This window comes from Malurus melanocephalus, unplaced genomic scaffold, assembly GCF_030028575.1.
Source record: "Malurus melanocephalus ecotype Western Australia unplaced genomic scaffold, MMel_1.1 scaffold_34, whole genome shotgun sequence".
NCBI lineage: Eukaryota > Metazoa > Chordata > Aves > Passeriformes > Maluridae > Malurus > Malurus melanocephalus.
The window spans coordinates 1,349,007-1,375,833 of record NW_026623266.1 but is presented as its reverse complement, the minus strand read 5'-3'; the positions used below and the strand labels follow the sequence as shown (position 1 = coordinate 1,375,833).

The 26,827-nt window shown below is 35.6% G+C and overlaps 1 protein-coding gene across 3 annotated transcripts in view; it reads left to right on the top strand.

The window, feature by feature from the left end:
- The window catches only part of PICALM (phosphatidylinositol binding clathrin assembly protein), a 65,212-nt gene that overhangs the window by 21,711 nt on the left and 16,674 nt on the right, over positions 1-26,827 (top strand). For all 3 annotated transcript variants that reach the window (XM_057364061.1, XM_057364062.1, XM_057364063.1), the window contains exons 2-13: positions 2,904-3,046; positions 5,196-5,271; positions 6,476-6,578; positions 8,796-8,889; positions 9,405-9,516; positions 10,868-10,974; positions 12,145-12,186; positions 12,896-12,981; positions 14,181-14,304; positions 14,640-14,776; positions 17,053-17,153; positions 26,567-26,674. In XM_057364061.1, coding sequence (XP_057220044.1) covers positions 2,904-3,046; positions 5,196-5,271; positions 6,476-6,578; positions 8,796-8,889; positions 9,405-9,516; positions 10,868-10,974; positions 12,145-12,186; positions 12,896-12,981; positions 14,181-14,304; positions 14,640-14,776; positions 17,053-17,153; positions 26,567-26,674 — 1,233 coding nt within the window. The remainder of the gene's footprint in view (positions 1-2,903; positions 3,047-5,195; positions 5,272-6,475; positions 6,579-8,795; positions 8,890-9,404; positions 9,517-10,867; positions 10,975-12,144; positions 12,187-12,895; positions 12,982-14,180; positions 14,305-14,639; positions 14,777-17,052; positions 17,154-26,566; positions 26,675-26,827) is intronic.

Genomic DNA, 26,827 nt, shown 5'->3' with positions numbered 1-26,827 from the left:
CTAATACCTGTATGCTRTGTGTCTCATGCTGTAGAAGTTCTAGCAGATTTTAGAATTGCAGAATTTTATGGTTTTAGGTGGTTTATATCAGGAGTTTCTTTTTCTGCTGGGAGGTATTCCAGGCCTTAATGCAGAAGGTCGAGTGACTGTGACTTCACATTAATGGAGTTAAGTATTYAGTCATCCTTGGGTCCCATGACAAAATGATCAATGAAACAGGCATCATTCTTTCACCAAGGGTTATCCTTGTTTGTTTTCTTGATTAGTTTGTTTGTTTCTATTTTTGCTCTAAGATGAAAATTGTTCCCCTTAGTGCTGTACCCTTYGGTTATACACCTGCCTGTGGTATTGCTCATAGCATTTCCAGTAAGTAGCAGTCTAGAGATATGTTGCTTTGGGGCTCTTCGGTTTCCAAACACATAGCTAGTATTTTCATAGGTGGGTGTGAGACAAGTTGTGTTAAGTGTAGGATGTGAAAATAACTATRTATTTGTTCCTCTCCTTTAATGAAGGGTGTTTGTGGAAATAGGATAAATAAGAACAAGCCCTGTATAGGCAGTGTGGGATGTGGTGCAGCAGTGTGGGATGAAGGATACCATCTTCTTCTCTCTGTACTATGCTGCTTGTGCTATAGTTAGCACAAAAATTGCTGATCTAATTTGGGTGTAACTGCAAATATTCCTTTTCCTATTTAGCGCTGTTCCTGCAAATATTTCCAAAGAAGATTTCAGAGAGATGTAAATTTACTGAGATGTTTATGATATAGGTATTTTGAAGTATTAAAACATACAAGATTATTGGGCGTCTGTTCAGTCAGTACTTTGGAGAGAAATTTCATGTTTTACTAAATTTAGTTTGTAGTAACTATAGTATTGCAGTTGATTCCCTTGTTTGCATTTGCAGACTTACTTCCGCTGAAGGCTGGGTTTACCTGTGTTTCTGTTCTTGCCTGTGTTCTCTTCCAGTTGATTACTGGTTCCTCATAATGTGCCTGCACTCTCTCCCTCTGCCTCCACCAAGTTCATTCAGATGCTTTTCACATAAATTCTCATCAGTTCTTTTGAGGGATGATTTTCTGCTGGGTTACGGAGCCCTGTTTTCTTTTACGCGCCACAACAGATAACGATTTCAAAGTTCAGTGGCATTTCAGAAAGCATTTCTCCCAGCATGAAGTATCATCATTTATTTGGGGTGGGGTTTTTTTTAATGTTTTTAGATAGTGGATTTTGAAGTGCAGTCTCTTTTTTTTTTCTCTCTTTTTTGCTGTTGATCTGTTGGCAAATAATGCATTTAAGAATACAAGTCCTCACTTTCTAATATGCACTTGCACCTCTTATGCCAAAATGTATGACTTGACATCCATTGATGTGTGTACCTTTGCATTCAATGTGTGTTCCTGCCAGATAGCACAARACTGCTTGTGTTATTACTTAGGAGGGAAGACCTGAAGGTAAAGAAGCTGCAGGGCTTGGTTTTAATGATCCAGTTCAGAGCACGTCTCTTGCTGAGTAATATCCTGGCATTGTCTTAACAGCACCAAATCATCATCCAATAATAGATAACCGTGACTTGAAAATGAGGTCACAAATGCCTGTAGTCATCACAATTTTACTTGTAGATAAAGGAATGTTTATCTCTCCATCTCATTACATTTATGAATGTGGAAATCATTTCCTGCTTGCTTCCTAAACATGTAAATAGTAGCTCTTTCAATTCTGACCGTACTAGTTCTTAGTATGTGGTAGCTGTGGTTACCTGCTACTCTGGTTGAAGGAGGCTCTTGTCTTTCAGGAGTCCTTCAAGGTGAATGATTGTTCATAGCAAGATGTAAAACTGTCTTCAAAGGTGAACCATTTGCCTTCAGATTAAGTGGGTGTTTCCAGTTTGCCTTGGTAGTCTTTAGACAGCAGAGGACGTGCTGAATTCTTGATTTTTATTGAGCTATGGCCTTTGGCAGGGCTGTCAGTTTGAGTGAAAATTACTGGTTTATCTTTGGAGTAGAAAAATTTCATGAGTACTATGTTGCATTAAGTTAAGCTTCATATTAAATATTAGTAAGCTGTGCTATTGTATAGTTGCTCCTGTTGTATTTATCAACATAGTGTCATGAACTTAAGTCATCTCTTCCTTCATCAGCCTTTGGAAATAAGTTACTGGATGATGATATAATGTTCTACTGGCTGTACTGAAAGTATAGCTCCCTATGTTTATACAGGTGTGACAGTAGTCCAAGTTGAACAGAAATTGGAAAGCTTTGTTTTAGCTAGCCAACCTCAAGTCTTACTGTGCTACTAGCCATCTTTTTGGTTAACAATCCACTTTATTTTAACTAAATTAATCTGTCATCCTCTGGCATTGTTGCTAGAGGCTCCTTTTTTCATTCAACATTTTCTTTTATCTTTTGAAGGTGTTGATTGCATTGTATCAAGACTAAACAGTGTTTGAATCTTTTATTAGTCACATCAAACCAATGTCTRGAAGGGCTTACTGGTCCATTAAAAGGCCAGAAATCTGAGATTATAATTAGTTCTGGTGTTAATCTTCCAGTAAAATTTAGTTAAATGGTACCATGTAATAATTATTTTGCTATTTAATGCTTTAGGTGCTTGAAAGGTGAGAGTTGTTAGTCGAAGGTAGTGTAAGTCATTATGGTACTTCTGTTCCAGGGCTTTCTAAGGCAGCTGCAAAAGCAGTTGAATCTTGGCAGYAAGCAGACTGAACTTGGTATTACAAAATTATGGTAGACCAGAGCCATGGTGCTTTAAAATATTTATTTTACTAGAAAGCCTCTCAGTTTTCATTAAAAATATTACTACATAAAATGAATGTACTGATCTTTTTCTGGCCATTATTGATATTCCTTCACAGAACGGATAATAATAACAGAAATTTCTGTGTTACAGATTTAATCCAGTGTACGAATGAGATGAATGTGAACATCCCACAACTGGCGGATAGTTTATTTGAAAGAACTACAAACAGTAGCTGGGTAGTGGTCTTCAAATCTCTTATCACAACCCATCATCTAATGGTGTATGGAAATGAGGTAATGCAAAAATAATGTGTTTGAGAATAGTTACAGCCCCTCATTCCTGTAAATGTCAGCTGAATGTTTCCACTAATTCTCTTCGTAAGACAATCTTTGTTTTTGCTTCTTTGGGTCCGACTCTGTAGGAACACAGGTCTCTGTTTCTCTTTGTATACTTTGTTTCTACTTCAAAGTTTGTAATTTTAGAGTCAAAACTAAGTGTCCCAATTGTTGGGGGTGCCTTTTTTCCATGTTCTAATGATGAAAAAAACAAAACTAAGAAAAATCAACTCACATGGGATTATAAAAGCTGAAAATGGAAACATTTTCACATTCATGCTGTAGCTAACCCACTGGTCTCTTCTGCTAGATTGATTCTAAATTGATTTCTATCATCACCCCCTAACCTTTTACAATARAAACAGATGTGTGCCTGTGAGTTTGTTTCGAGGGTGAAATAACACCAAATAGAGTTGAACAATTTAACAAACAAAACTCCAAGTTACACAAAAAGGAATAAACTTGTTTTGTCTCGCAATTTGAATTCCTATGGGGCCTTATTGTTTGAAATACCAAGCCAAAACATAGCAACAGCTTGAATGTTTTGCATTTAAGAAAACCCAAAAAAAAAATTTCTGAGGTTTTGTTAGAAAATGTTTGTAAACATTCCTTTTAAATGCAAACAGAGTAAGATAAGCTCTATGAACTTTGGAATTAATAGATAACTTAGGAAATCACCAAAATTTTTTCATTTCTGTTGAGTTTAGAGTAACTGCTTCCTCTGACTGACTTGTCTAGGTTGGAAGGGGAAGTTATGTTTTTAAAAAGTATAATGGTTTCACTTGCAGGTTATTGCTGGTYTGGGTGAAAATCTATTCTGTGAAGCTAACTAAGCCACAAGAGGGCAAACTTCTGTTGTTGACTTGAAGTTTAAACTTTTTCATTGGACTAATTGACACTTTACAAAACTCAGTATATACACTTTGCTCTTCAAGTCATATGAATTTTAAACTGATAMCAATACAGTTCATAGTAATTAAAGATATTTCATGGGACCAATGTCTGAAATACTTTCCATTTTTGGAATTTCTGAATAAATTTTGTTCTCCAAATGTTTTGCGGAAGCAATGAGGGTAAGGTTGCTGYTAAAGATGAAAGTTTTCATAGTTACTACTTGAATAACAAGAATGCAACTGATWATAGCACCATTCAGATTGCAAAGGATCTTTACGATCAAGTCTAACTGCTAATCCAACACTGCCAAAGCCCACCACTAAACAACATCCCCAAGTGCTACATCTGTGTGTCTTTTAAATACCTCCAAGGATGGTGACTCCAGCTTCATCTTAATTAATTTATAGCTAGGAACTGAGTGCCTTTACTCTTCTCCAGTCTTTTTTCTATGTAATCTATGTATGTTAATGAAAGTAATGAAGTATTTAATGTTGCACTTATCAACTATTTTTGTCAAAATGTTATTGCAGCTGAGTAGTTGTTTTATTTTTGTAGCAGATTTATGCAAAATTGTTTTTTCCTAATGAATTAAGATGTAGCGTCAATGATCTGAAATATGTCTTTACAAGATGGAAATAGTATAATTCACTTTGTGAAACATTATTTGGAATTTTGTCATTAGAAGTATTAAGTGTCATACTGTGTTAAKGCTTTATATGGATTGTTATGTTTATTTGATATTTGATTTATAAGAAAAACAGCATTTATATCCCCTTATTTTAATATTTAAGCTAAGTACCATTACAGTTTTATGCTGAGCAAACATGGCTTGGCGAATTGGCAAATTTAAATCAGTTGTTATRAAATTGAAGTCAGTGAAACAACTATTAGTATACAAATGAGAATGTTTCTTTTAAGCTAGAATATGGAACAGTAAACTTCTGAAAAAAAACCTTTGAATACAAAGTCTGACCAAACGAGACCTTCATATARTATGCAACTTGACTTTCTTCACATATTTATGCCCAAAAAAAATAACTGGGTTACTTAGATAGTTCAGCTGAGTTTTTCTAATAGTTTCCAGATTTCAAATCAGTCTTWAAGCATAAAAGCTGAATTTTGTAATGTGAGTGAAAGGTTTCTAGTACTGTTACCTCAGTTCCTTCTCTGTGTTAATGCAATAAAAACATTCAATTTTTTCTCTTTCATTTAGCGTTTTATCCAGTATCTGGCGTCCAGAAACACATTGTTTAATTTGAGCAATTTTCTAGACAAAAGTGGATTGCAAGGTAAGGTGTCTTTTTTTTTATTAAAAGTTAGTAATGTGCTGGGGTACAGCAAAGACAACTTGGTTACTATGAACCTTGTCGTTTAGGAAGTAACTATTCTGTCCATTTTACCTCAGGGTGCATTTCATAATTTAAAATGCTGTCATGGTGTGACAAGAGCTGTCTGCTGAACAAATTTGTTGCCTCTTTTCTAATAGGCTCTAAGGCTTCTGACTTCCTTAGTGAGACAGATCTTAGTATTCCTCATATTTCTGTAGAAATAGTTCTTGTCTCATTGACATGATGCATGTACATCTGATGGCATTTTTTWAAAAAGTTACTAACCAAAATTGCCTCATTTGGAGAAGTTTATGTCTAAAAAAAAAAAAAATTGATGGAAGGCTGTTCCATGCATCTTTGAGACTAATTCAGCAGGCAAATAAGTGTTTCTCTAGTTCAGATTTTTCAACTGAAATTGTCTTCCAAATTGTTATGCTGCAGTTTAGTGCAGTTCTGATCATACATGTAGCTGTCATTGTTTTTTCTCCTAAGGTGGTTCCTGACTTTCTGTGCTGCTTTTTGTGTTTCTGATCTTTTGCCACAAGTGTAGTAGAATAGGCAGCTGAAGTGGTTGCCTGGGGATAGACACCTTCTCAGTGATAACCAAATTGTGTCATTTTATTGAGTCTTAACTTCTATGGTCTCAAGATAGACTATGAACAGATCCCTTTCTTAGTCTATACCCCTAGACTGACAGTTATCAAAATATTTCCTGTCACTGCTGTCTTAACAGAGAAAAATTTCTGTCATGTTGTAGTGTTTCCATCAAAGCCTTTTTTTTCTGTTCAGCTGCAAATGAGACAATGTGTTGCAGAGCTGATGTGAACGCCTTTGTGAATGCATCATTTAATTTTTTTTTATAGAAATGTCTATTGTAATATAAGAGAACTTGCATAAAAATTACTTTGTTTGCTTTTGGAAGTAATTTCCTTAGGAAGTGAAGTGCAAACTTCTGCATACTTGAGGTTGTCTAGATATTTGTGGTATTGTCTCTTGGATTTACATGGTGAATACAATGACGTACACCGTTATTTTCAGATTATATTTTAGCACAATTTTGCGTAGTTAATGGAGCTGTCTTGTGTTAATATTTTGCACTTCGTTTAGAATAACATTCTTGTTCTTTCATTAGGTAGGTAATAAACCTCTGAAACTTGTTTTTTAGGTTATGACATGTCAACGTTTATCAGACGGTATAGCAGGTATTTGAATGAAAAGGCAGTTTCCTATAGGCAAGAGGCTTTTGACTTCACAAAAGTAAAAMGAGGGTAAGGACTGCATTTTGTTCTTGAGGTTTTGTCATACATCCCATAATTCACATGRGGAATACTGATGTTGGCTCAGGCTTAATACAGGCCATAATGACTCCTTTTCTCTGTTGAGTATCTCTCACCGTACTCAAAGGCTCAAGTGCCCTATAATGTATATTGCAAAAAWTATTTTACTTAAGTCGTAATTTTTTATCTTTAAACATTAACAGTTTAAAATAAAGGTGTGAGAGATGGTATGCATCAAAGTCTATACAAAAAAGTAGAAGTTTGAACAAATCTTTCACAATATATCACATACTTTGCCCTGTATGTAATATAGAGGACTGTGCAATTTATTTGTTTTTGCAGCTCTGGGAAGTTTGAATGACAGGTGAAACACATTGCAGTCCTTTCATTTCTCTGTTCTTGTCATGTATGTAGTATCGTAGTATTCATATCTGTATGAAGTTTACTACCTTTGTGAAGGTAGTGTAAACTTGTACTGTTAATAGTACATTGCAGCAGATGCTGTCCTGAGTTGGTCTACAGGAATGACAGTTTTCTGTGGAAAGTGTGCTTATTTAAGAGAAATGAATTGTTTTGAGACTAGATACCTGTTTATATGTAAAATAACACAGTGCAGAGCACCAGTAGTTCRCTAAATTACATGTTACAGTATACGATGGAGCTAATCTGGAGCTCCTCTTTGGGAAGGCTAGAGAGAAGGTACTAATCACAGTTGACAGTCTTTCCATCTTGGTCCGTTATCTCTGTATRTGGTGCTTTTCAAAGTTTAAAAGCACAATATTAGTTTTACATTTGGGCGTCCTTTATAATCCATACATGGGTTCGTTTTATATTGAAACTAAAAACTTAATTCTTAATCTACAAAAATSTGAATTAATACTGTTGAATAAATTAACTGTGGTAATATGCTGTCTAGTGATAATCTGCATTAATGTTGGAAAGGCATTTAGAGTGGGCCTTAGAACACTGTCCAAGTCCCTTATCCCTTCTTGCTAACACTGTAGAGTCCAGTTTGTTTTGAAGTGTGATGGTAAAGTAAAAAGGGGACAATTGGACTTCTTTTGTTCTTTCTGCCTTTAGAGTTGCTCGGATTGCCAACAATACAAAACAGTATTTTCCACATGYAAGATTTATGTGTGATAAGGTGGTGGCAGCTGCTGTAGGGGGATACACAGTTGTTTTGCAAGGTATTTTAGGCATAGTGAGGTGAATTATTTAGCCTTCACCATGTACCTGGATGTCCCTTCTGCAAGCGAGTAGGAATAATTGCTCTGATGGCAGCAATCTGCCTTTTCTACACCTTGAACTTTTTCAAGGCCCTTGCACCCATGCTCTGTCCCACTGTATTTCTTGCAGTTGCTGTTTGCTGTTATGAGTAAGATACAACACAAGTAGAGAGCTGGAAGCAGCATGCTCCCCACTGCTTCCCAGCCTGGAGAACAGCCACAAATATCTCTGAGAAGATGCACTGTGAGATTTGCACTTGCAGGAAACATTTGGTTTGCTGTATGCATGCTGATGAACTGCAAGGCTGTCTGATTTGTTTTACAGAAAGCAGTTGTATAATGTCACTGAGGGGATTTAATCTCTTCCTCACTTGTTGCTTTTCTTGGATATTTTTGGTATTCATTTGAGGGGTTTTTTCAAATGCGCAGCCAATCTTAGTCTATTCAATCTGAATCATTAATAAGCAACTAAATATTGGTAGTCAGCCATTAAAAGGAAATTTCATTAGTCTCTAGAAGCTTTTTGAAAAAGCTTGAAAAACAGCTGCATTTTTKTGTACTTTCTTACCTCTTAGAGTTGAAAAGAATCCAAACTGACACAATATAATAATCCGGTGATTGGAAAAAGAAATCATAAAAAAAGCTTCAAAGTAGCCTTTAGTACATGTTTTTGTTTTTTTTTTTTTTTACCTGATGCATTGTAGCCTTCCTATATTTTTAAGCACTACCAGTTTAATTTTCTCTGAGTAAAATTCATCTTGGATTCATACTTTGATCAAATAAAAGTTGTTTCCTTTCTGCACTGCAGTTATTATATTGACTAGACACCTTTCCTAGATGCCACAAGGCTTGCTTTGTATGGCAAAGATTTAAATGGTTTCTCTGATAACCTGATTTATTTTCTATGTTGCTTCTTACTAACAGTTGCCTTTAAAATTCATGTGAAGAATCTTCATTGTTTTTTTGTTTTTTTTCACAACAGGGCTGATGGAGTGATGAGAACAATGAGCACGGAAAAACTCTTAAAAACTGTACCAATTATACAAATTCAAATGGATGCACTTCTTGACTTTAATGTAAGTTTAGCAGCATGTACATTTCTAACATACTATCAACTTTGTTGTGCAAATATGCCCAAGATTGTAAAATAGGTCAAGGTTAAAGGTCTTGCACTTGCATGTTATCTGCACAGTTTAAAGATAAACAAATCATTTTCTCCGTTGGTATGCCCCCAAGAAACCAGAAAAAAGCAATACAATGCCACTGGAGAGAATGCTTTGTGCTAAATTACTGTGGTTTTATTGTACCTTATGTAAGAATTGCTTGTTCATTGAAAAGCTGATTATTTCTGCCCTCTGTCTTCTAGTTATGTTAGTTAACATTAGCATTGGTTAACAAAAATGTCTGCCAAAATGATTTGATTTAATTCTGTGATGAGAGAAACTGTTGTTTTGTTACCAATGCTACTTTCTGCTAATAGCCAGTGAGATGATAGGAAAGCACGTCTTAGGATAGCATGCTGGAGTTTAACTAGAAGTTTTCCAGTAAGAGATCAATTCAGTTCAATTAACTTTTTCTCTGATCTTCCTAGGTTAATAGCAATGAACTTACAAATGGTGTAATTAATGCTGCCTTCATGCTCCTCTTCAAAGACGCCATTAGACTGTTTGCGGCATATAACGAAGGGATTATTAACCTCTTGGGTAAATACAACTGCTTTCTGAAATGCTCAGCTCTGGAAGGGGGGACTTCTGAGAGATTCACAAGAGCTGCTCTCTTGAGAAACTGAAACAGTCTTATTGTAAAACATCAACATTTTACTGTTATTTCCAATGTTTACCTGTACAGTTGCATTTGACATTGCTTTGTACATAGGGATAAGTGAAATCTGAAGGCAAAGCCCATCCAAGATTTTATTCACCTAATTTTTCTTATTGCACTGCTTTATGGGGGATTTGTGTATGTTTTGGGTTTGACTTTGGGGTTTTTTTTTGTCTCATTGAACTGCATGAACTCATTGAACCTCAATTATAATATTAATGTTGGTTGGTGTTTTTCTTAAGAAACTGGATCAGTTTCTGTTTCACAGTAAAGGAAGAAGTCATGGACAGTTACAAATCTGCAGTCACAATATCTGATTGCTTGGCTATTGAAACTTCATTGTTGCTTTGYTTTCATGATGGGTTGTCTATGTTCCTAGAGCATATCTTATATTTTAATGGAATTAGAAATTCAGGGTTAAGGCTTTTTCACTTGCACATACTGGAGGTGAAGGGGAGCCTAAATTTAGAAAGCAGTTAAGTTGAAAGTAGTCTGTTGACTTGCTTATTTTGGTTGTATTCTGTGATTGGATGAAGCTGCCTGATCACTGTCATTACCCAGTGCTTGCAAAATGAAAAGTTAAATCCAGAGTAAGTCAGTAAGTGGCAATCTGAAGTTGGTCTTCCAGTSTGAAGTTTCCTTTCTCTTGATAGGAAGTAGTGTGCAGTTGCTTTCATTTATGTTTGGAGTGAAGCTTAATACAAGAAACAGGCCTTGAAATRGCTTTTCAGAAGAGGGGTGGGACCCTCTTTCTTTTAGCACTGATGCTTTGTAATCAGTTATACGTCCCTGCACCAGACCATAGTAGGAGGCATCAGTCTGTCAGAGCTGATCAAATTCTTGCCTGATATCTGGCCACTGGAAGAGGGTAGCTATTTGACTGCCAGATTGTAAAACTGTCTTTTTTTTTTTGTTTCTTTTTTTTCCCAAAAAGATGAATTTACATTTCTTTGGGTGACCTATTCTTAAACTTGATTGTTCTCTTCAAGGTGATTATGCTTTTKTGATATCTAGTACCTGCAAGGTAAGGTGTAATTGCATGCATGGAGTCAATAGCTCATATTTGACAGGGCTCTTGTCATTTGGTGCAAGTTAGTCATAGTGACTTCTGCTGTTATCATAATAACAGATCTGCAGGCATTTTCTGTTTGTCTTGGTTTGTATGCTTTTACTTTGCATATCCTTTGCAAATCTTGATTTCTTTGTTAATGCAAGTATTCTTACTGTTTCTAGAAAAATACTTTGATATGAAAAAGAACCAATGCAAAGAAGGCCTTGACATATATAAGAAGTTCCTCACTAGAATGACACGGATCTCAGAGTTCCTTAAAGTTGCAGAGGTAAACTTAAGTCAGTCAACTTTGCCCTTTGAAACAACTTATAAAGTGCTTATTTTATTATAAAGCAGATGCTTCTTCCTTCCTGCTTGATTGCCATTTTCTTAAGGGTCATCTTGTTAATCTCTACCTAGTGATTAGTTCATTTGAGAGCTGTTTTGAAAAACCTGATTGTGGAGTACTTAGTAGTTTATCTTTTACTTGAGATGGGTATATTAATATGCATTTTAAAAATTCCTTGGTTATGTAATACTTGTGAGCTTTCTTTGAAGAATAGCTTTGCTTTAAACAAATAAAGGAACTTCATGATGATCTGCTTTCTATTTTGAAACCCACAATTCTGYGGTAGGCTTTAGATTAAATAACAGCTTCACCAGTAAGAAACTGAGACAAATAGATGACCATGTGATTTCTTCAAGATTTCTTGCTGTAGGTGTGCTCATAGAGGGAAAAGCATTTACTTTGCAAAATGTTTAGTTTGTAGGTTTTTCTAAAGAATGTGTTTAGTCTGTTGCCTTCTTGTTTCTTAAGCACTGCTAAATTGAAGTCCTAATATTATGGAGGTCCTCAGTTGAGATGTACTCCTCTTCTTGTTTTTGTTTCCTCTGTATTCATCTCTCTTTACAAAAAAGTAAGCCTTRAAGCTTGGCTTGCTGTCTGTCCTGACAGAGTGTCTCTGTCAGAGATACTGTCTTCAGCTGATAACACTAACAACTGAAGATGACAGTATTGATCTTTCTATTGTAACAGTATATGTCCTTCTTCGAAACATCTTAAGTTTCATCTGCATTTTAGAGAAGTTTCTTTACAAAACTTCAGTGTTTCTTTGTTTCACCAAATATATCCTCTGCATCAGTAATCTGAGACTTTGCCACATAAATTATGAGATAGTTAAACTTCTCCAGCCTTAAGGTTCAGAGCCACTGGGTTCTTAGAACTTTCAAAATAAGAGAGTATCTGTTAAAATATCTGTGTAAAGCGCCTACTTCAATGTATATATATTTAATAAGAATTTATTACAACCAACCATTACAGAGTGCAGACTCTGGAGGTTTAAAATATGTATTGAACGCGTTTGTACTTTTTGCATTACTTCATCTTAATGTTTACTTCTGAGCATCTCTGCCTTCGACAAAAGCAAACAGTTTCTAAAGCTCATTTCTTTTATTACAGCAAGTTGGAATTGACAGAGGAGACATACCAGATCTCTCACAGGTAGATAATCCTATTATGCATTTGTCAGTGCATGTCTGTCTGTTTTTGGGGTTGCATAATCAGAAAAACCTGCCATTATCGTATTCACTTATGTATTGTTTTATATGTTGTCACCAAGTTATCTCCAAATTTGTGACTAAATCCAARTTCTGTCAGAGCCTGGCTTTTATATTCAGTAATCCTGTTGTAAAATATTATATATCATTTCTRTCCTTCTCTAATTAAATTTTAAGATAGCCTTATTTCCATCATGCTCGAAGACAATGTTTCTGTCTGTGAGTTTGCATTGTGAAACTCTTATGCGATATTTTGAAGCTGGGGTTTTTAGCAGACTTGCTTTTGGCTGTATGCCTRTGGAAGTTATTGTGAAGGCTTGCAGAGCATGCACAGAGAAATGACTTTAGGTACAATTTCCTTTTTAGTGTCTCTTGAAATACTGACTGCTTCCAATTGTCTTCTTGCTGTTTCCTAGCTGTTAATTTTAAAATTTCTTGACATATTTCAGTTCTTGCTGATGAATCATTGCGATTGAATAATGTAGTGAGGAGGATACATCACCTCATACTTCAAGTTATTAAATATGTACAGAATATTAAGAGGGAGTAGAAGTATTCTGAGCTGTTTTACCTGTTGCCCTACAGTTGCATTCTCTGAAAGTATTTTAACTGTTGGTTTCTTCAAATGTATTCCCCAATGTCTCTCTTTGCAGGCACCAAGTAGCCTTCTTGATGCTTTGGAACAACATTTAGCTTCTCTAGAGGGGAAGAAAATCAAAGATTCCACAGCTGCAAGCAGGTGCTTATATCCTTGCCCTTTTGGGCAATTGTTAAAACAAGTGTTAAATCTGTTCTTTTTCAATTTCATTTTAAATTAAGATTCAAGGAGGCTTTCTATGAGCAATGATGGAATAGCAAGTTGTCATGTCTTTTGCTGAGTACTTGAAACAGCTTCTTCCATGTCAACAGAACTAGAATCTAAGGGCTTCCTCTGGCATCCCTACTTATGCTTTTAGCATTTGATCCTGAACTTCTGAAGAGAAACTAAGTTTCTTTCATGTACTGCATGCAAATGTTCATTTTATTTTAATAATTAGACTTCTATAAGGTATGCAACATGATTAAATACATCTCCTTAGACTTGGCTTTAACCCCTTCTATGTCAAAAGCAAGGAAATGCTTCCAGAAGTCCTTACATTAAGAATGGATTTTTAAAGTAATTGGGAGTTAAAGCGATTAAGCATATGGTAAAAGGCATTAAATGATTGTGAATGTTTTCTAAAACACAACAGGCAATCTAGAGAAGTCCTCTACATGACAAATTTCATTGTTTAAATTTAACAAAGTGTAATATTGAGCGTAAGACTTGCAAAATTAAATAGCATTTCTTTATTGCAAGTTCAAGAAATAAGGCAATAATATTTATAAGTTCTTTATGGTACTGAATATTAGGGCAGTATTTTGTTACTTACTTTTTAGAATATTTGCTTTCTTTTGTAAGATTGTTCTTTTAAAAGTTTTTGTTTTAAATCTCTTTGCATAGTCTTAAACATGATGATAAATTACAAATTTCCTTCAGGATATATTAGCAATATTGATAGTTTATTAGCTAAACCTGTTAAATTAACAACGATTTGAAATGGAGTCCAGATGATTGGAGATTGCCTTGTGCTTACAAATAATGCCATTCTAGGCAAACAGGAAAAGAGCAAAGGCTTCAAATATGAATTTTGATATGCAGTTTGGAGAGGAATTTATAAGGTGAAAAATCCAAAAGCCAATAGAGTAGATAGCCTGATTTCTGGGCATTTTTCATTTTTTATTTTATATGGTGTGTCTTATTTAAACTTTTCTCTTTGCCTGTTGCAGTGTAAGATATAGCCAATGTTACAGAGAGCTCAGAGGGAGACTGGGTGGATACAAGCAAAGTGTTCTTTAGAAGCTCCTATCACGTGTTGTCTGTTAACAGCCAGTTTYTCTCCTGTCCAATTACTTTAGGGCTACCACCCTTTCCAATGCAGTCTCTACCCTTGCAAGCACTGGCCTGTCCCTCACAAAAGTGGATGAAAGGGAAAAACAAGCTGCGTTAGAGGAAGAACAGGCTCGCTTAAAAGCTTTAAAGGTAGGCATAGAGAATTTTTAATTGCAAATGCTTTTCCTAGGTTCTTGTTGATAGCTTATTAGGATTCTTAAAGGAGCAAAGGGAAAAACAGAGTTAATAATACTGAACAAGTACTGTTGGCAAAGTGCTGGAAATAAAATTTTGTGTATTTAGATGATAGCTTGTGGAAGGTTTGTTAAAATAGKTTCTGAAGCATTTTTTGCACCACTGACTTGTAATTGTAAGTGGCTAACCCTAGCTTGTGGAATAAATAATTCTTTAGTTCTGCTTTATTTATCTCTGATGTCATACACATAAATGTTTAGATTTCTTATGCCAAATCACTTTCCCAACAGGAGCAACGTCTAAAAGAACTTGCAAAGAAACCTCATACCTCTTTAACCACGGCAGCTTCTCCTGTGTCAACTGCAGCAGGAAGCATAATGACTACACCAGCCATTGATATTTTTTCTACCCCTAGCTCCTCTAACAGGTATGCTTAACGCTCCGCTGGGAGATGTGCTGCAGCAAAGGTTTCCTCTAAAYTTCTGCCACAGAATGTATGTTGCACAAGATTGGCTGGGTATAGAGTACATTAGTGATGTGATAAGAAACTTTGGGTAAAGCTGATAGGAAAATAGCCTATTGCAATAAACAGCATAAAGCTGTGTTCTCATCATTTGTTTGCAGAAGTTTCTGATATGAACTGACTACTGACAGCCCTTAGYAGCTGTTCTTAGTCGGTAAGCCAGACAGTTGGAACTGTAAAACACGCATGCTTTGTCCCCAAGGAACATTACAAATAAATTTGAGAAAAGTCAAATAAAAATTCTGTTTGCGAGGTCATAAAGAAAATGCATTTCTAGTTATTTAAAAGTAGAGTGGTAAATATTCTTGGTAGATTTTTCAGAAAAAGAAAAGCCTGAAACAGAGTTTGAAATGAAAGGCAGGTTTTGCAGTATTGTGTTGTATCTGGAACATCTCTGCAAGGACTGTAAAGGAAGTGCAAGAGTACTCACTGCATGCTAATCCTGATCTTTGACTAACAGGAGCTGTTGGTATGAGCAAGTGTGTGATCTTCATTCTGTAAAATATCTGTCAAATGAAGCAGCAGCAAAAAGTACAGTGCTTTTATCAATATAGAAGGAACTAGCTCTCTGAAGTAATATTTTTGCTTTGAACGTGATCCTAAACCTAAAGGATTGTTAGAGCTCTGTTCTGTTAGAGCTCACATAAGAATCATTGCTCTTTTGACAGATTTCTTCGTCCATTAGAAAGCCATTGTAGGAAATTACTTGACACCAAATATGTGGTAAATAGCTGAGTCACATATAAGAAACTAGAGAATCTGTCAGTGTTAGTAACTGAAAGACTTCCWTGTAAAAATATTTTCTTTAAAATTATTTTTAGAGGCCGGAAAACTTGAAATGGGTGTATGCTTTGAACTTGAATATCTGATCTTGCTTCTTAAGAGGTCTGAAACATTGAAACATCTGATAAAGCTTCTTCAAACAGAAATGCTGCATAGTGAGAACATGAGTGTTTTCTTGCAAAAAAAACCCCAAACGCTGTTTTTTCTGCATGTTTAAATTCACTTTCTGCCAGTATGACTGCTATGAGCAAAAARCAGGTTTTACAGCAGGAACTGTCATGAAGGGGATATGCTGGGTCAGAAGTTCAATAGCTTGCTGTTAGTTGCAACGTGTCTGGTTAATCCCTGCCATTATCTTGCACAAGCTTTACCTTGAAAATTATCTTTGTTCAGCTGCTCACATTACAGGGCAGTSCCAGACCATGCTGCTTTTTAATAAGAGCARTAGTGGCAAAATGTGATTGCTATCACTGCTGAAATGACTCAAGCAATACTGAAAACTGTGAATTATACAAGCAATTGGGTGAGCAAGAAATTACACAGAGATCGAGAATATCACTACTAGCCATTAGCCTCTTGTGCTGGTCTCAATTTGAGAGCTGTTTGAGTGTCACAGTGACTCAGCTTCTGTTCATRGTAGTAGCCATATGTGCAAATTTTGGTTCATTTCATGTCCTAAAAGGTTCTGGGAGAGCACCAGTACTCATGTTTTTTGCCCAAGACTTATTTGAAGCGTTAAATGAAGTCTCTGCAAGAGAATGAATTATACTGTTCTTGTTTGACTCCTTAAATTAATGCAGCAGTTGTATATAAGCTTTCACTCTTAATTTTCRTGTGATTTGTAAGGTCTCAATTTGGTTTTGAATGGTCTAAAATATGCATTTAAATATCATGCCTGATGTGTGATCARGTGTTTCAAGGATTCTTATATTTTGCTTTCCCCAAAGTTCTTTAATAGCTTATAGTTGTGAGTCAGTTTCTCAGCAATGATTATTGTGGAAAGATGTGAATTATGGAATTTAGATGTAACATTTTGATGCTGCAACCCATTTTGTCAGTCTGTTTTTGTCATGCTGTAGAGTTTTTGTGAGGTGACTTCAAAAGCTGCTGAAGATTTCTGAACGTAACATGTTCTAGCCCTGGTGTTGGACTGGGAGCRTGCCTGTCTTTCTGTCTTGGACAGCTTTCACAAAAGTCCCTTGGCATGGCATACAACTTACCTCGCGAAATTAAAGCTTTTTTACAGAACCGAAAGTACGGAGTTCACCAGCCCTTCTGATTTTGGCTTAGTTCTATCCATTTTGTAACAAAGCTTTCATTACTGTGGACACTCACTAGCATTTGCCCATATTGAAAACTGTGATGCAGTTCAAACAGTTGTATTAATYTCTTTGTAGCACTTCAAAGCTGCCAAATGATCTGCTTGATTTGCAGCCAACTTTTCATCCGTCTGTACATCCTATATCTGCTGCTCCACAAGTAGGAAGTACCTGGGGAGGTAAGAATTCTGAGTTGGATTAAGGTTCTAATTGCTATGGTCATGTTCTTGTAAATGTTTCCCCTAGTCTGGGTGCTGTTTCTTCCTTAGAGAGAGATCTTTTTAAGACATTACAAGGGGATAAAGGGATCAGAAAAAGTAAGATCTGTGTATAGATTAAAATAATATAGCAGTCTGTGGTGATCCTAAATAATTTTGATACAATTTCTTATTAGCAAAGTTACTTTACTTGTTGACCAGCTCTGTCAGCCTCATAACTGCTGTCTTCAAGAGTCCTATAGCCATTTGCAKAAACTCAGCTGTTTAGAAGTCAACTCAGTGAAGATGTCTATGAGGTAGACTGTGCTGCAAACATGGGAACTTGAATGCAGATTTTTTTAATACATATTCTAAATGTCATCTAATGTTGATGACATTTCAGCAGAAATTGGCTGAGGCCTGAGACTAGGCATTTGTGACAACTATGAATAGAAAGAAAAGCCCGTTAGTTATTGAAATATTGAAACATAAGGCTTCTCTTTACAAATTCTCTGCTATATTTCATTTAACTACAACATCAAATKAATGGAAAACTGTGATTGGACCTCTTAAGTGAAGGGACATATTTATTTCCTTCCCTCTGAAATTACTCCAGAACACCCAAATTTTCATTCTGCCCAGTTTCTAGGATGGACTGAATGAGTTGTGAGATGATCTTATTGGTACAGTCAAGTCCTCAAGCCAAGGRATCAGGCAAGAGAGTTCTAGAAAGTAGTGGATTTTCCTTCAAGATTGGTTTGAGTGCTAGAGCATTTTGATGTTTTTATGAAGTTCTTGTCTCCTTTGCAGTGTTCCAGAATAATTCAAATAAAGTGACATATTGCCTGCTTACACTGTTGGTTATCAGGAGGATTAAAAAGCTTTATAATGGGGGGGTGGGCTTTTTTTGTTGTTTTTATTTTACTTTTCTACAAAAATGACCCTTAATAAAATAGTAAGCTCCTAAATTATGTGGCTATTTCCAGATTCTTTTTTTTTTTTCTAAATTAAATGTTTGCAAAATACATTCTTTTATAATGCAAAAAMCCCAGGAATCGCTGCTTCAGGAAGTTTTGTAGGCATCAGAACAACACTATTCTAAATTTTTACTGCCCTATTATTTTTTATGAGCCATAGCTCTTCTTAACATCTTTCCAGCTATCTAATGTATCTTCCTAATAAGCTGTGTATGTATTCCACTTTCCTATTTACTTTTCACTGTGTGCTTTGTTTTGTTTACCTTCTCACATATGTTTGTAGGGAATTAACAAAGTTCTGAGTGACAAAGGCACWACTAATATATGTGGCAGATTCTAAAATAAATAAGAATAGTTTATTTGTTCTTTAGTTTTGCTGAGCAAAGCRTCTTTGGAGAAAGATGTGAGAAGTGTATGGAGGTAGGCATACAAATTTCAGTGCTGTAATAGCACTGAACACAGTAGAGTTTAGAAACGGAGAAAAATGGTTTGGCTCATCTTGATTGCTTTCTGCAGAATACCTTCTGTTTCAGTTGTCCTATTTGTTTCATGGGTGAGAGATAAAAGGGGAAACTTAACTTCTTCTCAAAGGTCACATCACAATTTAGCATTTCTTCATTAACCTGAAAGTTGAGCCTGAAAGTCTGTGTTTGTTCAATGTTGTGTTGCTTGTGCTATGAGTCTTCAGTAATAGTCATTGACATATCTGCCTACTATTGGCACATTTCTGAATACTTGTAAGACTTAATTAACTGTGAAGATTTTGGATTGTCTGYTAAAATTTTAGGCTCAAATTCTGGGATCACTATTTTTTGTGTTACCTTTCATAAAAAAAAACCACAGCTCTTCAGCTTTACAGACATGAACACTCACTTCACACAGGTGAGGTAGATAAGAAGTGCTTTCCACATTTTACAGATGGGGAAATCTGAGCAATTAACTGACTTGTCTGAAGTCATACGGCAAGTCAGTGGCAGAGCCAAGAATGGAACCTGAACTATTTCCAGTCCTGTGCTCTAACCACTGCACAGCATCCCTCCCTTAGGTAATTTTCTGACATGATGATGTTTGTATTTGGTGTATATGGTGGCTTTGAGAAGAGTATCAAATCAGCTAAAATTAGTTACTGTTAAAAATTTTATGCAGAAGCTCTTAGGTGTGTAATAAACCTGTAAATTTTTACAAAAGCATTATATTTGGGTTGCTGCCTTTAGCCTTGTGCTTCCAAAAATGTTAAAGCTAACAAGGTTAAGTTCCTGGGAAATGGGTTCTGTGATTGTGTATTTTCAGTTTACCTATTTCAAACTGTAAACAATGACACTGCAAAACCTTTGTCACTGTTTTTTGGGCAAAATACTTTTAGTTGGATAACTTCAAGTTAGAAATGTGCAGAATTCAAACTACTTTTTTAAATGCACCTGAATCTTTAATGCCTAATGATAGCATGCAGGTGCAGAGTGATTCCATTGACACAGACAGATGCCTTGTGTATTCAAGGATGAAATTGGGCTTTAGAAACTCTGAGGTTTTKCTGTCAGTATTGACAGCAATTTTTAAAACTTACATGTAAGGATAGAATTTACCCGAACCAAATTATTTTTCGGTTACTTTTGTTTAATTAAATTAACCAAATTAGTTTTTGGTTATTAACATTGGCAGGTTCTGAGACTTGGACAATAGTGGCATGCTGGCTAGAATTAGAATCAGGAAAACAAGCAAAGAATCTGAGAACGGATTGCATTTCTGAGCAAATCTTGATAATCTAAAGTTGCATTATATTGCTTTACAAATCAAAACACAGGAAGTTCTATATACAACCTTGAAAATTGGGAACAGAAAGTAGTTTGTAGTAATTTTGTAGTTGAGTGAATGTGTAAAATAATTTTAGTTGACAGTGGATTCAGACAAATATGGTTAAAACTTTCACTTTTTAGCTTCTTCAGTGTTGTTTAATCTGCACTATTTATTGGGGTTCTTTGGAGACCATTCCAGCTGTGTCTGGTATATTTGCTAGCTATCAATTTGTAGCTAAACTTCAGAAGCAAAATAAATGTATCSGTGTGGAAATGAACATTTTAACCCATCTGTTTGAATTTTTTTTCACTTCTATAATATATATAAAGAGAACRAATAAAATCAGCTGAAGGTGAAGCAGCAGCAGAAAGAACAAGGAAGAACTGATGAAAAGATGATCTACCCCATTTTTATTGTCAGATCTGTGTTGTACATCTTTGAAAATGACATTCAAAGCAGCAAGCAGTTTTAAGGAGTAGCTGAAAGCAAGGACTCAGTTTCAGGCAACAGGCTGRTTGGCATATCCACTATATAAAACATACATATGACAGTACATAATTTTATATTCATGTTATGTTTTGCCAATATTGTATCAGCTTATTCTGCTTATCTTTTATTCAGTTCTGGACACTGTCATTTTGCTGACTGAAAGATTTAGGAAAGGATCTTCTAAGGCACTTCACTCATTCTTGCAAAATAGCCAAGCAATTTGGGAGAAAAGTCAGTCTTACCCAATAACATATCTTGGGTTTGCAGCAAATCAAAGCATGCATTGAGCCTGCAAAGAATAATGCAGTTATAGTTTTGAAATTTTTTTCCTTTAGGATGTACAATGGAGCACATTATGAAGTGTAGGTCTTATAGCTACAAATCAGGCAGTCAGATTCAAGGAGAGAAAATAATTTCATTTAAGCTGCTGTACACCTCACAATAGTATTTACGAGAGTTGTGGATAAATGCATAATCAAGCCAGGTTTATTAAAAAAAAAAAAAAAGCCAGGAACTGAGTATTTAAGACATCTTTCCTATAATGATTATTCAGATTTTTTTCTGTAGTGGCTTTGTCTAGAAGATTAAGTTGCAGTTCTGAGCACCATGATAAATAGAAGATGCAGCCCTTGCTGATCTCACCTAGTGAGTTCTTGAWTTTTCCAAAGGTTCATGGGCTCTGAAACCTGACAGCTAAACCACAGCTCCTTTAGTCAACAAGTATTGTAGCTGCCTTTTCTATCCAGTTTATCTGTTAGATTCTGAATTRCAGGAGTACATTAGCTTGGCAATTGCATCCATCCTCACGAAACCTTGAAGCTCCTATATGCCTTCGGAAGTCACTTGTATAGATCCATGTTTCCTTCCTTCCAATAAAGTCTGACAGCTTTTCAGTAAGGAACATTTTCCTCATCATGGCTTACCGCCTGTTGTCTGTAAAAGCAGAGCAGTCTTTTCTTGCTTGCAGGCAGCAGCATTTCCACATGAAGTTTGTTGTTCCTGATGACCCAGGTAGCAAGGAAAGTGCTTATGTCCTGTATGCTACCTTGGTATAATCATAGGTCTTGAAAACTTCATGATGCTCAGTAACAGCAAAAGTTTAGAAAGTGAAGTTCAGCTCAGTTGACTTGGTCAGGTTTTTAAAACTCTCCTGAGGAATTGTTTTGAATCTTCTCTTGGCATCTGAGGTTCTGTAGAGCTGAAAGGCAACCTGTGCTCCAGAGACTTTGTTGCAAATGCCAAGACATGACTGTGAGAAACAAAAAGTGATTGTGTTTAAAGAGGAATAACATAGTTACTTTCATATAATGCACACTCAGGAAGAAGCACAGTATATAAGATGATGTTACTAATTAAATTAAGAAAAAAAAAGTATATTAGTAGCTAGTGTCTGCAGTGTTTTTCTTGAGTGGAGAACAGGTAATTCTGGACAACTTGAATAAAAATGAAATAATTAGCTAGGTCATCCCAAGCTTAGAGGTGTCAGGAGAAAACTAAATCTGTTTCCCTTTTCTTCTTTCTCTTGCTCTCTGGAATTGAACAGATCCTTTTTCTGCTACTGTTGATAGTGTTGATGATGCCATTCCAAACCTAAATCCTTTCCTTACAAAAACTAACGATGCTGCTCATCTGTCTGTGTCTTCTGATGTATCTACTTTCACCAGTAGGACACCCACACATGAAATGTTTGTTGGTAAAGTACTGTTTTAAACTAATTTCCTATTTCCTAAAAATTTTAACATTATTTTAGTTTCTAAATTTTTTTCTTGGGGCCTTTCAGAAACTTACAAGTCATTTGGGGCTGTTTTTTTTCTGTGTTAGAATTTAATTTAGTTGGTGTACCATGAAATGGTGTTAAAATCCTTGCTTGGCTGCCTAGATGGGATTGGAACCCGATGTAAAGAAACTTGGTTACAGTTAGAGCAGTTGCTTAAGTGCAGTTTGACGAAGTCTCTTGTACTTGGGAATTTTAAGGTAGAATACTGCATATGTCTGAGAAGAAAAAGAAAATGCTGTCTACTTTCTTCCCAGGTTGAAATGTTCTTAAACAAAGGATCTTAATCTGATTGTGGATGTTTTTGCCCCAGTCATGCTGTCATAAACAAAGMTGATAAAGCCATGCACGTATTGATGCATAATCTACTCAAGACTGTTTACCTGTGGGGCAATAAACTAATAACTCACCTGTTAAAAACTGTTCATATCTTACTTTGGAGATGGTCCAGCATGGCTGTCTAGCTAGAAATCCTTCCYGTATTTATATTGGTGCAGTTCTATAGTAATTTGATTACTTTTCAATATAAAGATTGAGTTTCTTTTCATAGACAAAAAAAACCAAAACAAAAACAAAACAAAAAAAAACCCAAAAAAAATAATTACATGTCAGTTCTGATGAACAAAGCTAAGTTTTTAAAGACAATTGTATACCACAGGCTGTATTTAGGCTGGTTGAACACCGCTAGAATTGGTCAAAGAAAAACACTCTTACAACAAAGAGGGGTTTTTTTATACCTCTGATACTTGTTAACAAAAGTAGAACAAAGGGATGATCTCTTTAAAGATATCCATACTACCTGTACTTTGTCACCTTAGTTACTTAGTTTCCTAGCTTGTCTGTCTTTATGTAAAGACAAATCAAGCAAGCTGTATTTATCTTTAAATATATTAAAAAACACTTTAAATTAGTACTGCTGTGTGATAATCTGTCTTTTCCATGTTTCCAATGAAATGTGTATAGTTCATATAAATGTAGAATGATTATTTGAAATACAGCTGTTTTTTTTTTGGTATGTTGGCTATTTAATCAGATTAGCCTCRTCTGTATAACTTGTTCTGCAGTCACACAAAAAGTTGCAGCAGTTSAGGACTGTGAACAAGGACCCTGGTGGGTTTTTGTGGTGCTTGGAAGTCTTTGTAGTATTTATCACATGGTAGCTCTGAAATCACTGGAAATGGATGGCATTGCTACATTGCATTCCCTTCCAGTGTCTCATGCTCTAAGGACATATCTAAAACCAAAGGGTGGCCTCCTGACTAATTGATATGGGAAATGTAGATGTAGTTTTAGTTGTTGCACAATCAAGGCACTACTATAATGTGAATGTGGATTTAAAATAACTCTTTCTGGTTCTTTAGATCATTACAATCCATTTACTCAACTAAATCCCTTTGTGGCAACCAAATATGAATATACTTCAGGTATAAGAAAAATGCCTTGAAGCTTTTACACTCATTTCTTCAAACTGTGTAAAACATGGCATTTGATTGGGAAAAAAAAAAGTTTTCATCCTAACTTAGCTGTTCCTTGGAAACCGTGCTTTCCCCTTTTGTGTTAGAGATTGTGTAAATGTGTTTCTTACTGTCTGTCTGATGTGTATTGATTTCATTCCATTGGTTCTATGTTACTAGACTATGTATAGACTGATGTGAAATTAAAGTTTTGAATAGCAGATAAAGCATGTATCTTGGTTCTCTTTCTGTAACTCTCCTCTTCTCCTTTCCTGGCTTTCTCTCTTGTGTGATACTCCTTATCAGATTCTTTTTGTGGTCCTCAAGCTTACCCTAACGCTTCTCATTTCCGCAATGAGCCTTCTTCTGTAGCTGGTCTATTTGGAGGTAGGTAATGGGATGCAGCCTGACCACACACACAGGAATTGGAATGTGTTGTGTGCCTAGAACCAAGAGCCRTGTTACAACTACAGAAGTGCCTTGTGGTAGTGGCTCCACCTATTATTCATGTGCTTGTGCCGAGTGTGTTGTCACGAATTATGTATATTTTTCTTAGTTTGTGCCAAACTAAGGTTTATTTAGCCTAAACATGAAATGAGTATCTCCCCATTTCAGGATCTCTTGTAGTTTACTTGTTGCTATACCACACAGAATACATGCATGTTTTTAAGTATCTTCTCATCTTGCTTTACATCATTTTTTTAAGATAAAGGGATTGGGATGTYCATGCTGTTTAGGGCAATTTTGTTGCTATATTACTCTTAAACAGTGCACTAAACCAGTGTTAAGCTTTACAACACAACAGGAGAAAGACATCTTTGCTGCGTTACAATACTGCCTAATCGTTCGTGCAGCTATGTCACATCTCTGTAGTAACCCCCTACTGGTACTGATTCTGGAGCACTCTCCTGATMGTTGCTAGAGAGACTGTGGGCTGTCCAAAACTGGTTGGATGGGGTGTGTTAGCATTGCTGCAATGCAAGACTCAAGAATATCTTCAGTAAATGGTTTATGGAAGGCTTAGTTCTTAAAAGCCCCATAAAGTCACATTTTGATCTAGGGTCTTTGCATAAAATTTAGTAAGAGTCATTTAACAAAAGGTTAAGTACTACAAATGACTCTTTTCCTTTTGTTCCGTTTTCAAAAAGCAGGATTATTAGCTTTTGTCAAGTCTTGACACTGAAGAAGCTCCATTAAAAATAMTGACCTTTGCACCTTTCAAAATATCCCTGTTGAACAAAATGCCTTGGGTTGATATCAAGAGTAGTTGATCTTTCTCAGAGGCTGATTAAAACRAGTCCTGTGTATTGCTTTGTCTTGGAGATGGTCTCATCTTCTTAATTTCATAAAATGTGAAACTTCTAAAATGTGAGAGCAGGAAACTCAGCTTGTTTCAGTTGAGGCTGTTTGCTAAAGCAAAATATGAGCTATTGTAAGTCAAGTTTTCTATTGGTACAGGCACGGTTTTAAGAGTTGCAGGACATCCCATCAAAGGAATTCCCACCTGCAGTTCAGAGTCTCTGAAATGGCTTGTTACAACTTGATGGTATACATGTCATAAAGATACTCATTTTGGTTTGTTGATTATTTACTCTCTCTTTTCCCACACTACTACTTCCATGTTTTGCTCTATGCTGTTTATTTAGATTTGTTCTTAACGAAAGCGACATTGTCTAAATTTTAGTGATGGAGTTAGGAGTCTTATGTTCCTTTAAGACAAAATGGAACAGGTATTCCAAATTTGGCTCTTTTCTGTGAAGTTTATGTTCAAGAATAACATCCAATAGTTTCTTATTTTTTTTTGGCAAAATGTGACTTATTTCAGAAAAACAGTAAGATTGAACCAAGGTGCTGTCCCAGCAAGGGAAATGAAATCCAAGAAGTGTTCTTTGTTAGTTATTTCTACCCACTGCAGTGTTTTACTGCTGAAGTAGTCGTGATCCTTTCATTTCTCCATGTCATCATGTTTTTTTGTTAGAAACCAGAAGAACTAATTTTCAAGATGGCATTGCATTTTTTTGTGCTTTTCATATAATGCACTAATTAGTTCTATAACTAGTTGCCTGAACACCAACGTGATACACATGCACATGTTTGTGTCTGATCATATATAACATTAAAAAAATACTATAAATGAATGGCTATTACCTTCTGTGTTTTTAAACTATTAAATTAATGCTACTCAACRTCATATACATTGCTTTACTGCAATAGATTTTCAGTGTTGAAAAATAATTGTGTATTTGTAGAGCACTACAGATACATGGGAGACAAATATAGTAAGTTTAGACAACACTAGGACTTAAAACGTGGCTGTACCTCCCTATAGCTTGCCATAATTTCTAGAAATTTGATTGTGAAACATGGTCAACTGCAAAATTTCATAGCAGAGCTATGAAAATGATTAGAATTAAGAGTCTCTAATCAAAGGTGTTACTAGTTCAGGCACCTTGGGATGGTATGGATCTTACACTAGTTCTATCAAAGAGAATTGATGGACTAATATAAAACATACAGGAAATAATCTTGAGTCAGGTARTCTTGAAACAGATTCTGCACTAACCATCTTCTTTTCCTGGAGAAGCATGGTGACTTTTTCCTTTGTAATTTTTTTTACGCATATGGTAAAAGAGTAAGGAGGCTGCTAATAATTATTACAGAGATGTAGCAGTTGCAGGGGAGTGTCTTCTATGGCCGTCTGTGCAGTTTCTGAGACAAAATCTTTGGAGGAGTAACTTCAGCTAAAGACCAAATAAACTGCTCAGTGTCAGGATGTAATACAGAATTTRAGGTATTCCTAGTCTTTCTGCAGTGCTGAAATATTTATTTGGCTTGTCTTGCATAAAGGTGGATTTGTGGGAAATGCTRTATAAAAACGTTCAATTTCTTTCTTTTTTTTCCCTACAGGGTTCACTCCATCTCCTGTTGCTCAACCACAGCCATCAGCTGGCCTTAATGTTGACTTTGAGTCTGTGTTTGGAAACAAATCTTCTAATGTTGTCCCAGATTCTGGTGGTAAGACACTTGCTAAAATAAATTACTTGAGTCCTTTCCTTTAATTTATTTTATTTTTGAGGTATAAATCTCTTAATCTGTATTTACTTACACTACTGGGACAGAGTTTTAACTGAATAAAAGAAAGCTGTTTTTAAAAGGTCATTAACAGCA